We start from the raw sequence: 14,073 nt of genomic DNA on the forward strand, positions 1-14,073 counted from the left end.
AAAGAGCAGGGATGTGTGTCTACACTGGTACCCCACACAGTGCCGGGCATTGGTTTGTTTTTGTACCTTAGATCTGGGACCCCAACACTTACAGGTACATAACCTCTGCACTTTAAAAAAAATGCCTGCGCAGGCTGTGTGCTGCTGTACCAGAAACTGGCATAACCCTGCCCTCTGCTGATGCTCTTGCAGCAATGAAATTGTGCATACCACAGCACAGCTTGCTGAGCAGTGAATCAATGTGCAAAGGCTGTTGCTGGGTGGGCTGGAGAAGCAATGCAGCTGCTTAACACCGAGACAGATGTGGGGTTTGGCTGCACAATGAGTGCCAGCCATTACTGGGGATGGGCAGCACCAGCTCCATGTTTAAAAGACAACCAGACCACATGGTTTGCCTCATTACCCCCTATTGGATATGATGAATGCTGCTGTCTTTCCCTTTTTTTGGCTGCACAACTGTCCTTTGCCTGTATAGATTTCTCTTTGCTAAGATGTTCAAAGGCTCACCCCCAACCCACCCAAAAACAATCTTCACAAGCAACAATTGCATATTGCCTCGGAGACTCACTCCGCACTGAGCTGTGCAGCAATGAGGTGAATTTAACCATTTCATTGCTGAAGGAGTGCCAGAGAGCTATAATCAATGCTGCAATGATTCCGCTGACACTATTGTTCCTAGGATTTCAGTCTTTGTGCTCAACTGTGCAAGAACGCTTTGAAAAAGCTGGCATCAGGATTATGGATTGAAGGAAATCTTCCTGCACTGCATGATTCTACGATGAGTCCTTTTAGCTTTTGAGATACAGCTCGGAAACAGGCCCTTTGGCCCACTGAGTCCGCGCCGACCAGCGATCACCGCACATTAACACTATCCCACACACAAGGGACAATTTTACAAATTTTCCAAGTCAACTAACCTACAAACACGTAAGTCTTTGGAGGGTTGGAGGAAACATAGAAACATAGAAAATAGGTGCAGGAGGAGGCCATTTGGCCCTTTGTGCCAGCACCGCCATTCATTGTGATTATGGCTGTTCATCCACAATCAGTAACCTGTGCCTGCTCCCCATATCCCTTGATTCCACCAGCCCCTAGAGCTCTATCTTCCCTAGTTCCCCAGGGAAACCCCACGCAGTTCACAGGGAGAATGTACAAACTCCATATAGACAAGCGCCCGTGGTCAGAATCAAACCCAGGTCTCTGCAAGGCACCAACACTACCACTGCGCCACCATGCCACCTAACCGAAGAGAGAGCAGTGTCGTGCTGACACAGAGAGAGGGGTAAAGTTATTCCACTACCACGGCTTTGGGCCTTTGATTTATTGATTTTAATTGGGCCTGCTTGATACAGTTTAAAACATGATTTAAATCCAGGATCTCTTAAATCAAATGCACATTTATTAAGAGCATAGAACAGTTCAGTGCAAGAGGAGGCACTTTGGCCCACATCTTAAATGCAGAACATGATGCCTACTTACATGTAATCCCTAATTCCTGCATATGCTCCATATCCGTACATTCCCTGTATATTCATATATCTATTTCAAAGCATCTTAAATGTCACCATTGTATCTTCCTCCACCACCACCACCCCTGGCAATGCATTCTAGGCACCTACCAATACCTGTGCTGCAAGAACGTGTGCTGCTTATCTCCTAATCCCCTTAGTATTTGATATTTTCACCTTGGGAAAAATACGAGAGGGCATTCTTTATTCTTGAACAAAAAACAGAACATTGGGAGAACTCAGCGGGTCAAGCTGCACCTGTGAGACTTTGGGTCGAGACTGCGTGTTGGAACTTCATTTTTACTTACCTCATAAGAATTGGGAAGTTAGAACTGCAAATTACCCTGACAAGCCGCAGCACAGTAGATGGGCCCAACTCCTCAATTATGAAACTGAAAGTTTCAGGTTATGGCACGTAAAACAATCTCGTTTTATGTCATTGCCACGCTCATTTTTTCCCCCACTATTTGTGATTAATTTGTCATTTGTCTTCATTGGAATTCACTTTCTTTCTACAGTGTTTAAGGCAATATTAATCTGATTTGAATGGCTCCTACAGAGGTCCATGGTGCCATTTTATGATGCAAGCTAATAATGTGGGTCACAGACCTACGTTATATGGCAAGCATCTTAAAAACCACAGTGATATCACAACGAAGACTTCCTGCAAACCACAAGATGCATAAGAAAAGGTAAAAAGCTTTCAGACTCTAGTTGCAATGCAGTTAAACCACATCCGTCAAAAAATGTATTATCCCATAACAATATTATGCTTATTAGTAAGACTATCAGAGGGAAACAAGCAAATTAAAAAAATGTTCAAGAAAGTGAGTTTTTCTCTCAAGTTCTAAACAAAGAACATTAATGAATTTTTAAACCAACAAAGACAACTTACTATAACACCAAAAAATGAGTATAACATAAAACAAATAGGGAGTTCACACTAACCTGGTCAATATTTATCTTTCAATCAAAAGATTATATTGCTACAAATGGAACCTTGCAAGGCACATAGTTGTGTCTTATTACCACAGTGACTTCTCCAATTGGGACTTCTTGAGAGTTCTGTATATTTTGGTAAGTCCTAACATCAAGAAACGCACAGTACAAAGTCAACTGACTTTTAAACTGCATAAAGTGTTAAACTGTATAGAGTATAAGCTGACTTTTCTAAACACATTTGATACTGTGGGTGAGTATGTGCATTTAGCCAGGGATGCACATTTTCATGCAACACTGGAAAGGCTGGCGCAAGCTGGAAATACTGGCCATTTTTCACACTTTTAAACGAATGTCTCTCAGAAAAGAAACCAAAGAAAAAGTAGTAGAACATGGGAACAAACTATTAATAAATCCTTCAAAATAGTAACAGAAAAAGTTGCAGACACCACTTAATTTTCTTATTAATTGGTATCGATAAAATCTATGACATTCTCCAACATTCCCGTCACGTCTCCAGACCATTTCGATTCTGAATACTGTTGTTTTTGACTGCATTTTCTTTCAGTTTCTTGTCCCACTTTCAAGTGCTCTCCATTCCATGCAATTTGTTGAAAGAATGGATGTTGCAAAGGTGAACGACAGGCAAAGTGCAGCTTACCACCGGTTTACACGTGGGACTGCGAGATTTTTATCTAATTCATGTTAACTGACAAAGCAGATGAAGATACTGCACCATGACCACAGTTTGTTTTTAGTTATGTTACAATCATTTTCAGTAATACCATGCTTTTCCACAAAATGTTCTTCAATAGGAACATCATCAGGTAACGTTTAACACTTAGCCACCTGAGAAAAACATTAAAATACGACCAAAGCTTGGGTCCAAGGCTTTGGTTTTATAGAATACCATCACGCACGTGAGGTGCAGAAGTGAAGGAAGGAAATTCCAGAAGTTAGGAACAGATAGCACAAGGCTCTTAGTTTCCATTGCCATAAATTTGGTTCATTCTAACTTATGTTCATTAACTTACACTGGCACTCAGTGAGGTAGACCCTCAGTTTTAAAATTCTTATTCATTGTGTTCAAAAGCTTCCACGGTCTCCATCTTTTAATCACTCCCAAGGCTAAGCCTCTGAAATTCTAAGCCTTCCCAATTCACTCATTTTAATTGATCTATCACTGGTGTCTCTGCCTTCAAATATCTAGTGCCAAGCTCTGGGCTTTCTTCTCTTAACCTCTCCATCTTTCTTTTCTTACAATCAATCTTTACTCGTTTTTCCCAAATAAGCCCTTTGTGTGGCTCAGAGTAAACTACGTGTGGTGACAGTGCTACTGCACTCCATTACGTTGAAATCGTTATATACAAACACAACATTGTTATTGTACACTATTTTTGTACAGAACTTGAGCCCTAACCTTAAATTTTGATGTAAAGGAAAATACCTAGTATTCTCTGTTCTGTAGTTACCTCTTCTTCTTGCTGATGATCATATCCATGGTCTGCAGTAACCGCCGCTCCAGCGCGAGAATGTCACTATCAGTTACATTCCTGGAGTGCAAAATAAAACACAGCCCCAGTCACTTATTAAAATCTGAATTAAGTGAATCCAGTGGATAGTAATTAGCAAAAGGACACAAAGTGCTGGAGTATCTCAGCGGGTCAGGAGTAATCTCTGGAGAATGTGGATAGGTGACATTTCTGATCAGGACCCTTCTTCACACTGATTGCAACCTGGAGGAACAGCACCTCATATTCCACTGAGGTAGTTCATGATCTAACAGCGTGACCATTGAATTCTCCAATTTAGCTAAGTAACCTACAAACAACCCCCAACTCTGGCCTTTGTCCAACTATCTGCCAATCAAATTCCCACCTCACCCATATCCACATATCACTTGCCAGGCTTTGTCCTGTCCCCACTTTTCTTCCAGCTTTCTTCACCCCCCCCCCCACCCTACACCACCACCACAATCAGTCTGAAGAAGGGTTCAAATCCAAAATGTCACCTACCTATGTTCTTCAGAGATGCTGCCGAATCTGCTGAGTTACTCCAGAACTTTTTGTCCTCTTTTGTAAACCAGCATCTGCAGCTTCTAGTGTCCCCATTTAATAGCATAGTCAAAGGTAGACACAAAATGCTGGAGTAACTCAGCGGGACAGGCAGCATCTGTGGAAAGAAGGAATGGGTGATGTTTCGGGTCGAGACCTTTCTTCACACTGATGTCAGGGGAGTGGGCGGGACAGAGATAGAATGTAGTCGGAGACAGTAAGACTGGTAGGAGAACTGGGAAGAGGATGGAGAGAGAAGGAAAGCAAGGACAATTTGAAGCTAGAGAAGTCAATATTCATACCACTGGGGTGTATGCTACCCAAGCGAAATATGAGGTGCTGTTCCTCCAATTTGCGCTGGGCCTCACTCTGACAATGGAGGAGGCCCAGGTTAGAAAGGTCAGATTGGGAATGGGAGGGGGAGTTCAAGAGCTGAGCAACCAGGAGATCTAGTAGGTTAAGGCAGACTGAGCGGAGGTGTTCAGCAAAACGATCGCCTAGCCTGCTCTTAGTCTCGCTGATATACAGGAGTTGACACCTGGAATAGCGGATACAAAGATGAGGTTGGAAGAGGTGCAAGTGAACCTCTGCCTCACCTGAAAAGACTGTCGGGGTCCTTGGATGGAGTCGAGGGGGGAGGGAAAGGGAAAGGTGTTGCATCTCCTGCGGTTGCAGGGGAAACTACCTGGGGAGAGGGTGGTTTGGGTGGGAAGGGACGAGTTGACCAGGGCGTTGCGGAGGGAACGGTCTCTGCGGAAAGCTGAAACGGGTGGAGATGGGAAGTAGTGGGATCCCGTTGGAGGTGGCGAAAATGTTGGGAGGATTATATGCTGTATGCAATGGCTGATGGGGTGGAAGGTGAGGACAAGGGGGACTCTGTCCTTGTTGTGTATGGGGGGAGGGGAGCAAGAGCGGAGCTGCGGGATATCGAGGAGACCCTAGTGAGAGCTTCATCTATAATGGAAGAGGGGAACCCCCATTTCCTAAAGAATGAGGACATCTCCGATGCCCTGGTATGGAAAACCTCATCCTGGGTGCACATGCGGTGTAGACGGAGGAATTGGGAGTAGGGGATAGAGTCTTTGCAGGAAGCAGGTGGGGAAGAAGTGTAGTCTTAGTAGCTATAGGAGTCAGTGGATTTGTATAGATGGCGATCAATAGTCTGTCTCCTGTGATGGAGATGGTGAGATCTAGAAACGGTAGAGATGTCGGAGATGGTCCAAGTGAATTTGAGTGCAGGATGGAAATTGGTCGTTAAGTTGATGAAGTCAGTGAGTTCTGCATGGGTGCAGGAGGTAGCACCAATGCAGTCATCAATGTAGGGAAGGTAAAGTTCGGGGAGAGGGCCAGTGTACGCCTGGAACAGTGATTGTTCAATGTATCCTACAAAGAGGCAGGCATAGCTAGGGCCCATGCCAGTGCTCATAACTATGTCTTGGATTTGGAGGAAGTGGGAGGAGTCGAAGAAGTTGTTGAGGGTAAGGACCAGCTCTGTTAGGCGGAGGGGCGTATTAGTAGATGGAAATTGGCTGGTTCTGCAGTCGAGGAAGAAACAGAGGGCTTTAAGACCTTCGTGGTGGGGGATGGAGGTGTAGAATGACTGGACAGCCATAGTAAAGTTGAGAGAGTGGGGACCTGGAAAACAGAAGTCATTGAAGAGACAAAGAGAATAGCACGATCACATTGCCTGGGGAGGTAATGGAATGATAAACAGCTGCTAAACATGACAGAAAGTGGAATTCGTGGCAGGGACCCAATCACACTTTGTCCTGGGTGTTGTTGGTCTTCCAGTCCTGCTGTAACTCTTCCTACCCAGGCAGATGGTGAAAAGTCATCACATCTGATCTGAGCCTCACTTATTTTGCACATGGGTTCGTTCCTTTCAGGTGAGTGCATGATGGTTTTTACTATGGAGTTTTGAGATGTCTTTTGCCCAGAATGAGAAATTGGTGGATGGGGAAAGATCTGGTATGTGTTCAAAATTTAAGGAGTGGGTTCACATTCAGCAAGAGAAGGGATTGTCTTAAAATTTAGGGAGATGCTGGATTTGACCCAATAAGAGATGGACAAAGGCACAAGAAACTGCAGAAGCTGGAATCTTGAGCACAACATAAAGTGCTGGAGAAACGCAGCAATCAGGTAGCATCTGTGGAGGGAATGAACAGAATTTGCATGGAGATCCTTCTTCAGACTGAAAAAAAAAAAAATATGGCATGTCCTTGCCTGCTTCACTTCCATGTCCAACTGACCCTGACTTGGAGCCAATCCTTATCCCAAGTTACGGATTTCAAGAGATGAAGGAAGGTGCAAGAAGGAACTGCAGATGCCGGTTTTAACCGAAGATAGACACAAAAAGCTGGAGTAACTCAGCGGGACAGGCAGCATCTCTGGAGAGAAGGAATGGGTGATGTTTCGGGTCGCGACCCTTCTTCATTCGAGGAAGGTGAGTTGACTACACTGTGAGGCATGACTGGCAGTACTTGCTAGCCTACTCCAGCTGTGACAAATCCTAATGGAATAATAATGACATTGAGGCTTTACCAAAATATAATCATCTACATTCTCACCTCAGGAAGTATGACATGTAGGTGTATGGGCAATTAACTGCACCAAAGCCTGACAACAACGCCATTAGCGTGACACCAATGACACCAACTCTGCTGATCAATTGTTCAATTGATAGAATCCCTGCTGGGGAGAAAAAAACAAATAAGACATACTTGCTCAAAGTGCAAGGTTTTAAAATATTAACTCCAGCATAAATAGAAATTGCAACCTTTCCTACACATCTTTTATTAATGGCCCAGATAAGTAAATTCCTAACTTAAGATTTTTACTAAAACATGTCAGAATAACATTTTTAAAACATACCTAAAGTTTTGTAGGTATAAATTTGTGCAGTATTTTGATATTACTCTTAATGGAATTTCATAATGTACTGAAGAAGCCATTTATTGGATATCTAGTCAGAGTTTGCCTGCTTCAGTGAGCAGTCTCAGCTATGAGCCTGTGATAAGCAGTTAGATCTGTCCCAAGAACGACCAATATACTTACACAACAGTTTCAAGCAGAATCGATTCCGAAAATAAGTCTGGTCTGTGCTTCTCGATTTACAAGGCATTGAAGCAAAGTAGGTCTCATTAATTTTCAGGTAATTCTGTGACTCATTTGAATCTGCATCCTTCTAAAAATATTTTTCAAAATCCCAACATATCAATATCCCTCCAATCTATTCTTTACTCTGTATCTCTTTAACTTTCCCCTGGCATCTGCAAGAATTGATATGCAATTGTAAAATAACATTATAGCCGCAACAGCATCCAATCGCAACTTAATAGGGGTCAACGCCAAAAACTCACGATACAGATGTATGGATTGCAATGCATAATCAAAGCGCTGAAAACCACACCTGCAGACATTGTGTCCAGGTGCAGCTCCTGAATAAACGTGTTGGGGAACTGGAGAAGCAGCTGGATGACCTCAGGGCCATCCGGGAAAACGAGTGTTTCCTGGACAAGACCTTCAGTGAGGTTGTCACGCCAAGGATACAGGAAGAGCGAAGGTGGGTGACCTTGAGAAAGGGGAGTAAACGTGGAGAGCAGGAGACCCCGGTGGCTGTACTTAATGAAAACAGGTACACCCTCTTGGGAGCTGTCGGAGCAGAAGACGCTTCCAGTCTGAGCGGCGGACACGTCGGTGGCTCCAATGAGACTTGACCGGCGAGACCGATGTCGGGCAGAGCCATAGCGGTGGGTGACTCCATTGTCCGAGGTGCGGACAGGAGATTCTGTGGCGGCAGTCGAGACTCGAGGATGGTCTGTTGCCTCCCTGGTGCCAGGGTTCAAGATGTCTCGACCAACTTCAGAACATCCTCGACAGGAAAGGTGAGCAGCAGGAAGTAGACAATAGACAATAGGTGCAGGCGGAGGCCATTCGGCCCTTCGAGCCAGCACCGCCATTCAATGTGATCATGGCTGATCATTCTCAATCAGTACCCCGTTCCTGCCTTCTCCCCATACCCCCTGACTCCGCTATCCTTAAGAACTCTATCTAGCTCTCTCTTGAATGCATTCAGAAAATTGGCCTCCACTGCCTTCTGAGGCCGAGAATTCCACAGATTCACAACTCTCTGACTGAAAAAGTTTTTCCTCATCTCAGTTCTAAATGGCCTACCCCTTATTCTTAAACTGTGTTCTGGACTCCCCCAACATTGGGAACGTGTTTCCTGCATGTGGGAACCAAAGACATCGGGAAGAAGAGGAAGGAAGTTCTGCAACGTGAGTTTAGAGAGTTAGGAAGAAGACTGAAAAGTAGGACTTCTAGGGTGGTTATCTCTGGATTGCTTCCTGTACCTCGTACTGGTGAGGGCAGGAACAGGGAGATAGGTGATCTGAATGGGGGGGGCTGGTGCAGGGAGCAGGGATTTAGATTTATAGACATTTGGGGTCTCTTCTATGGTAGGGGTGACCTGTACAAAAGGGGTGGGTTACACCTTAACTGGAGGGGGACCAACATTCTGGGAGGCAGGTTTGCTAGTGCTGCACGTGTGGGTTTAAACTAAATAGTGGGGGGGGGGGGGGGTTGACAAATTGGGAGTATAAATACGAAGTTAAAGGGGAAGTGAGTACAGGAAAGGTTACAAAAGACTCCCAAATTAATGGGAACAAAAGTTCAAGAAGAGATAAGAGTGTAAGGTCAGGGGCAATAGTGAGAGGGGAGGTGAATACCGAAGTTTAAGTGTTGTATATGAATGCGCGAAGTATAAGAAATAAAGTGGATTAGCTTGAGGTTCAGTTAGAGATTGGCAAGTTTGATGTCGTGGGAATTACAGAGACATGACTGCAAGAGGACCAGGGCTGGGAGATTAATATTCAGGGAGTATACGTCCTATTGAAAAGACAGACAGGTGGGCAGAGGGGGTGGTAAGGAATGAAATTCAGTCCCTAGCGAGGGGTGACATAGAATCAGGAGATGTAGTCAGTATGGATAGAACTGACAAATTGTAAGGGTAAAATGACCCTAGTGGGAGTTATCTACAGGCCCCCAAACAGTAGCCTGAATATAGGGTGCAAGTTGAATCAAGTGTTAAAATTGGCATGTAACAAAGGTAATGCTACAGTGGTTATGAGAGATTTCAACATGCAGGTAGAATGGGAAAATCAGGTTGGTACTGGACCCCAAGAAAGGGAGTTTGTGGCGCGCCTCCGAGATGGATTCTTAGAGCAGCTTGTACTGGAGCCCACCAGGGAGAAGGCAATTCTGGACTTACTGTTGTGTAATGAACCGGATTTGATAAGGGAACTCACGGTAAAGGAACCATTAGGAGGTAGTGACCATAATATAATAAGTTTTAATCTTCAATTTGAGAGGGAGAAGGTAAAATCAGAAGTGTCATTATTACAGTTGAGCAAAGGAGACTATGGAGGCATGAGGGAGGAGCTGGCCAAAGTTGACTGGAAAGAGACCCTAGCAGGGATGACAGTGGAACAACAATGGCAGGTATTTCTGGGAATAATGCAGAAGGTGTAGGATCAGTTCATTCCAAAGAGGAAGAAAGATTCTAAGGGGAGTAAGAGGCGACTGTGGCTGACAAGGGAAGTCAAGGACAGTATAAAAATAAAAGAGAAGTATAACATAGCAAATATGAACGGGAAGCCAGAGGATTGGGAAACTTTTAAAGTGCAACAGAAGATAACTAAAAAGGTAATATGGGGAGAAAAGATGAGGTACGACGGTAAGCTAGCCAAGAATATAAAGGAGGATAGTAAAAGCTTCTTTAGGTATGTGAAGAGAAAAAAATTAGTTAAGACAAATGTAGGTCCTAGAAGACAGAAACAGGTGAATTTATTATGGGGAACAAGGAAATGGCACACGAGTTGAACAGGTACTTTGGATCTGTCTTCACTAAGGAAGACACAAACAATCTCCCAGATGTATTAGTGGCCAGAGGACCTAGGGTGACAGAGAAACTGAAGGAAATTCACATTAGTCAGGAAATGGTGTTGGGTAGACTGATGGGACTAAAGGCTGATAAATCCCCAGGGCCTGATGGTCTGCATCCCAGGGTACTCAAGGAGGTGGCTCTAGAAATCGTGGACGCATTGGTGATCATTTTCCAATGTTCTATAGATTTAGGATCAATTCCTATGGATTGGAGGGTAGCTAATATTATCCCACTTTTTAAGATAGGAGGGAAAGAGAAAACAGGAAATTATAGACTAGTTAGCCTGACATCGGTGGTGGGGAAGATGCTGGAATCAATTATAAAAGATGAAATAGTAGCACATTTGGTGACAGGATTGGTCCGAGTCAGCATGGATTTACGAAGGGGAAATCATGGTTGACTAATCTTCTGGAATTTTTGGGGATGTGACTTGGAAAATGGACAAAGGAGAGCCAATGGATGTAGTGTACCTGGACTTACAGAAAACCTTTGATAAGGTCCCACATAGGTGATTAGTGGGCAAAATTAGAACACATGGTATTGGGTGTATCCACTGACATGGATAGAAAATTGGTTGGCAGACAGGAAACAAAGAGTAGGGATTTAATGAATCCTTTTCAGAATGGCAGGCAGTGACTAGTGGGGTACCGCAAGGCTCGGTGCTGGGACCGCAGCTATTTACAAGACACATTAATGATTTAGGCGAAGGGATTAAAAGTAACATTTGCAAATTTGCAGATGACACAAATCTGGGTGGTAGTGTGTACGTGAGGAGGATGCTATGAGGATGCAGGGTGACTTGGACAGGTTGCGTGAGTGGACAGATACAGGGCAGATGCAGTATAATGTGGATAAATGTGAGGTTATCCACTTTGGTGGCAAGAACAGGAAGGCAGATTATTATCTGAATGGTGTCAAGTTAGGAAAAGGGGAAGTACAACGAGATCTGGGTGTCCTGACAGTCACTGAAAGTAAGCATGTAGGTACAGCAGGCAGTGAATAAGGCTAATGGCATGTTGGCCTTCATAACAAGAGGAGTTGAATTTTGGAGCAAAGAGGTCCTTCTGCAGTCGTAGAGGGCCCTGGTGAGACCACACCTGGAGTATTGTGTGCAGTTTTGGTCTCCAAATTTGAGGAAGGACATTCGTGCTATTGAGGGAGTGCAGCGTAGGTTCACGAGGTTAATTCCCGGGATGGCTGGACTGTCATATGTTGAAAGAATAGAACGACTGGGCTTGTATACACTGGAATTTAGGATGAGAGGGGATCTTATTGAAACATATAAGATTATTAAGGGGTTGGACAGGCTATAGGCAGGAAACATGTTCCCGATGTTGGGGGAGTGCAGAACCAGGGTCCACAGTTTAAGGAACGGAGATGAGGAAAAACTTTTTCACCCAGAGAGTTGTGAACCTGTGGAATTCTCTGCCTCAGAAGGCAGTGGAGGCCGATTCTCCGGATGGTTTCAAGAGAGAGCTAGATAGAGCTCTTAAAGATAGCGGAAGGCAGGAACGGGGTACTTATTGTGGATGATCAGCCATGATTACAGTGAATGGCAGTGCTGGCTAGAAGGGCCGAATGGCTTACTCCTGCACCTATTGTCTATTGTCAAGTCCAGTCAACGGGAAAATCTTCAAAAGCCATAACTCAGCGAGTCAGGCATTATCTCTGGAGAACATGGATAGGTGACGTTTCGGGTCGGGTCGCTTCTTTATTTAGCAAGCCATTCAGCGTTCAGTCCTATATTTAAATGGTAACAATTTGTGCCTTCATTATATATTGGAAAGGGAGCTACCAAGTTTGGCCGCTGAATATGCCAAGAGTGATAAATTTATAAGATCAGCGTGAGCAGCTGCCTAGTAAAACCACTTAGCAGTTTTCACCCTTAATGTCTGTGGCACTTCTTGGTATCCCATGGAAGATAAACAATTTTGAACATAACGGAAACAAAGAGGTTATGCATCCCAGCACTCATCAAGCAAAGACGATTTTACTTGGTCATTTGTGACCATAAGATCAAAGAGTTCACATCCTGAAGAACAAAATAGATGTGGCCCAGCTAAAACAAGCATCAGATAATGACCCAAAGCTCCACTGAAGGATGCAGTAAAAGGGAAGTGATAGATTTCAATATTGGTTATGATGTGGGAAACCAGCTAATGACAGAAGTGAACAGTGAAATTGGGTGTGGGTAGGGATGAATCAACAAGTTCCCAATAAATACCAAAATTAGGCCACAGTATGTATCAACAAGACTGTGACCACTTCAGCTTCATGTGACCCAAACCACAAAGTTCCTTTCATGCTTTCTGTTCTCAATGAGAACTATCTAGATGCCAGCATCATTCCATGTCACCTCCATTCACTTTACCTTTAGCTTTAACCCATCCCAAAACCCGCTGCAACATGCCTGTCTCATCTCCACTCAATCTTACCTTCCCCATTTCCACTGAGCTTCAATTTGTCCAGTCCCCACTGAAATGTCAGCTGGCCAAAACTCCTAATGAATCATTCACCTGCCTGGCAGTAATTATTTTTAACATGTCCATTGAAAACTACTGTTACTCCCCAAACAGTAACTATTTCACGGTCCCCCTGCACTGCCAGCACTGCCCTTTCCCCTTGCCCAGCCACTATCCCTCTTGGGATCACACCGTCATCCAGTTTGCAACAATGTATCCCTCTTGGAATCACATCGTCCCTAGCCAACAATCAGTCTATCGGAACCACCCTATCTACTGTCATCTGTTGCCAGCCCTGATTTGTCCTGGTCTTTTCTTGCTTCCAGTTCCTTCCCCCTACAATCAATCTGAAGAAGGGTCCCAATCTGAAACATCACCTATCCATTTTCTTCAGAGTTGCTGCAGGAGAAGCTCATGATGTCCTTCTATCGCTGCTCCATCGAGAGTGTGCTGGCATACTGTATAACCACATGGTATGCCAGCTGCTCAGAAAAGGACAGGAAGGCCCTTCAGAGGGTCATCACGACGGCCCAGAAGATCATCGGCTGCTCACTGCCCTCTCTGGAGCACCTGTTCAGCCTACGCTGCCTCAGCAGAGCAGGCAAAATAATAAAAGACCCATCCCACCCCGGCCACCGTCTGTTTGTTCTTCTGCCCTCGGGTCGACGTTTCAGGTCGATCAAATCCCGAACAAACAGACTCAAGAACAGTTTTTACCCCAGGGCCATACGAGAACTGAACACTACTTTCTGCACTAGGTCACACTGTTAAAACTTTTGTATTTAATACATTTGTATTTATTTGTTTTGCATTTATTGCATATATGTTTTACTTTTCGTGTTACGCACTGTCAGGATTGCTATTTTTAATTTCGTTGTACCTGTTGCGACGACAATAAAGGAATTCTATCTTCTATCTATCTGACCTGCTGAGTTACTCCAGCATTTCTGTCCACCACTACATCTTTATCTGTGCAGTCTCCATTGCATCTTCATCTATGCAGTCTCCGTTGCATCCTCACCTGTGCAGTCAATGCTGCACATTCTGTTGCCCATCCACCATTTCTCCATACCTCTTCCTTCTCCCACTGTGCCTTCCTCTTTTCCAGTCCCCTTATGTCTCTCCACTGACTTGTTGGCAATGAACATTCATTCCAGAACTTATTG

At 44.3% G+C, this 14,073-nt stretch overlaps 1 protein-coding gene across 2 annotated transcripts in view; it reads right to left on the reverse strand.

The window, feature by feature from the left end:
- The window catches only part of LOC144595127 (Golgi pH regulator), a 51,989-nt gene that overhangs the window by 25,100 nt on the left and 12,816 nt on the right, over positions 1–14,073 (reverse strand). For both annotated transcript variants that reach the window (XM_078402207.1, XM_078402206.1), the window contains exons 6-7: positions 7,069–7,189; positions 3,920–4,000 (exon numbers count right to left, since the gene is read on the reverse strand). In XM_078402207.1, coding sequence (XP_078258333.1) covers positions 3,920–4,000; positions 7,069–7,189 — 202 coding nt within the window. The remainder of the gene's footprint in view (positions 1–3,919; positions 4,001–7,068; positions 7,190–14,073) is intronic.

This window comes from Rhinoraja longicauda, chromosome 7 (assembly GCF_053455715.1).
Source record: "Rhinoraja longicauda isolate Sanriku21f chromosome 7, sRhiLon1.1, whole genome shotgun sequence".
Taxonomy (NCBI): domain Eukaryota; kingdom Metazoa; phylum Chordata; class Chondrichthyes; order Rajiformes; family Arhynchobatidae; genus Rhinoraja; species Rhinoraja longicauda.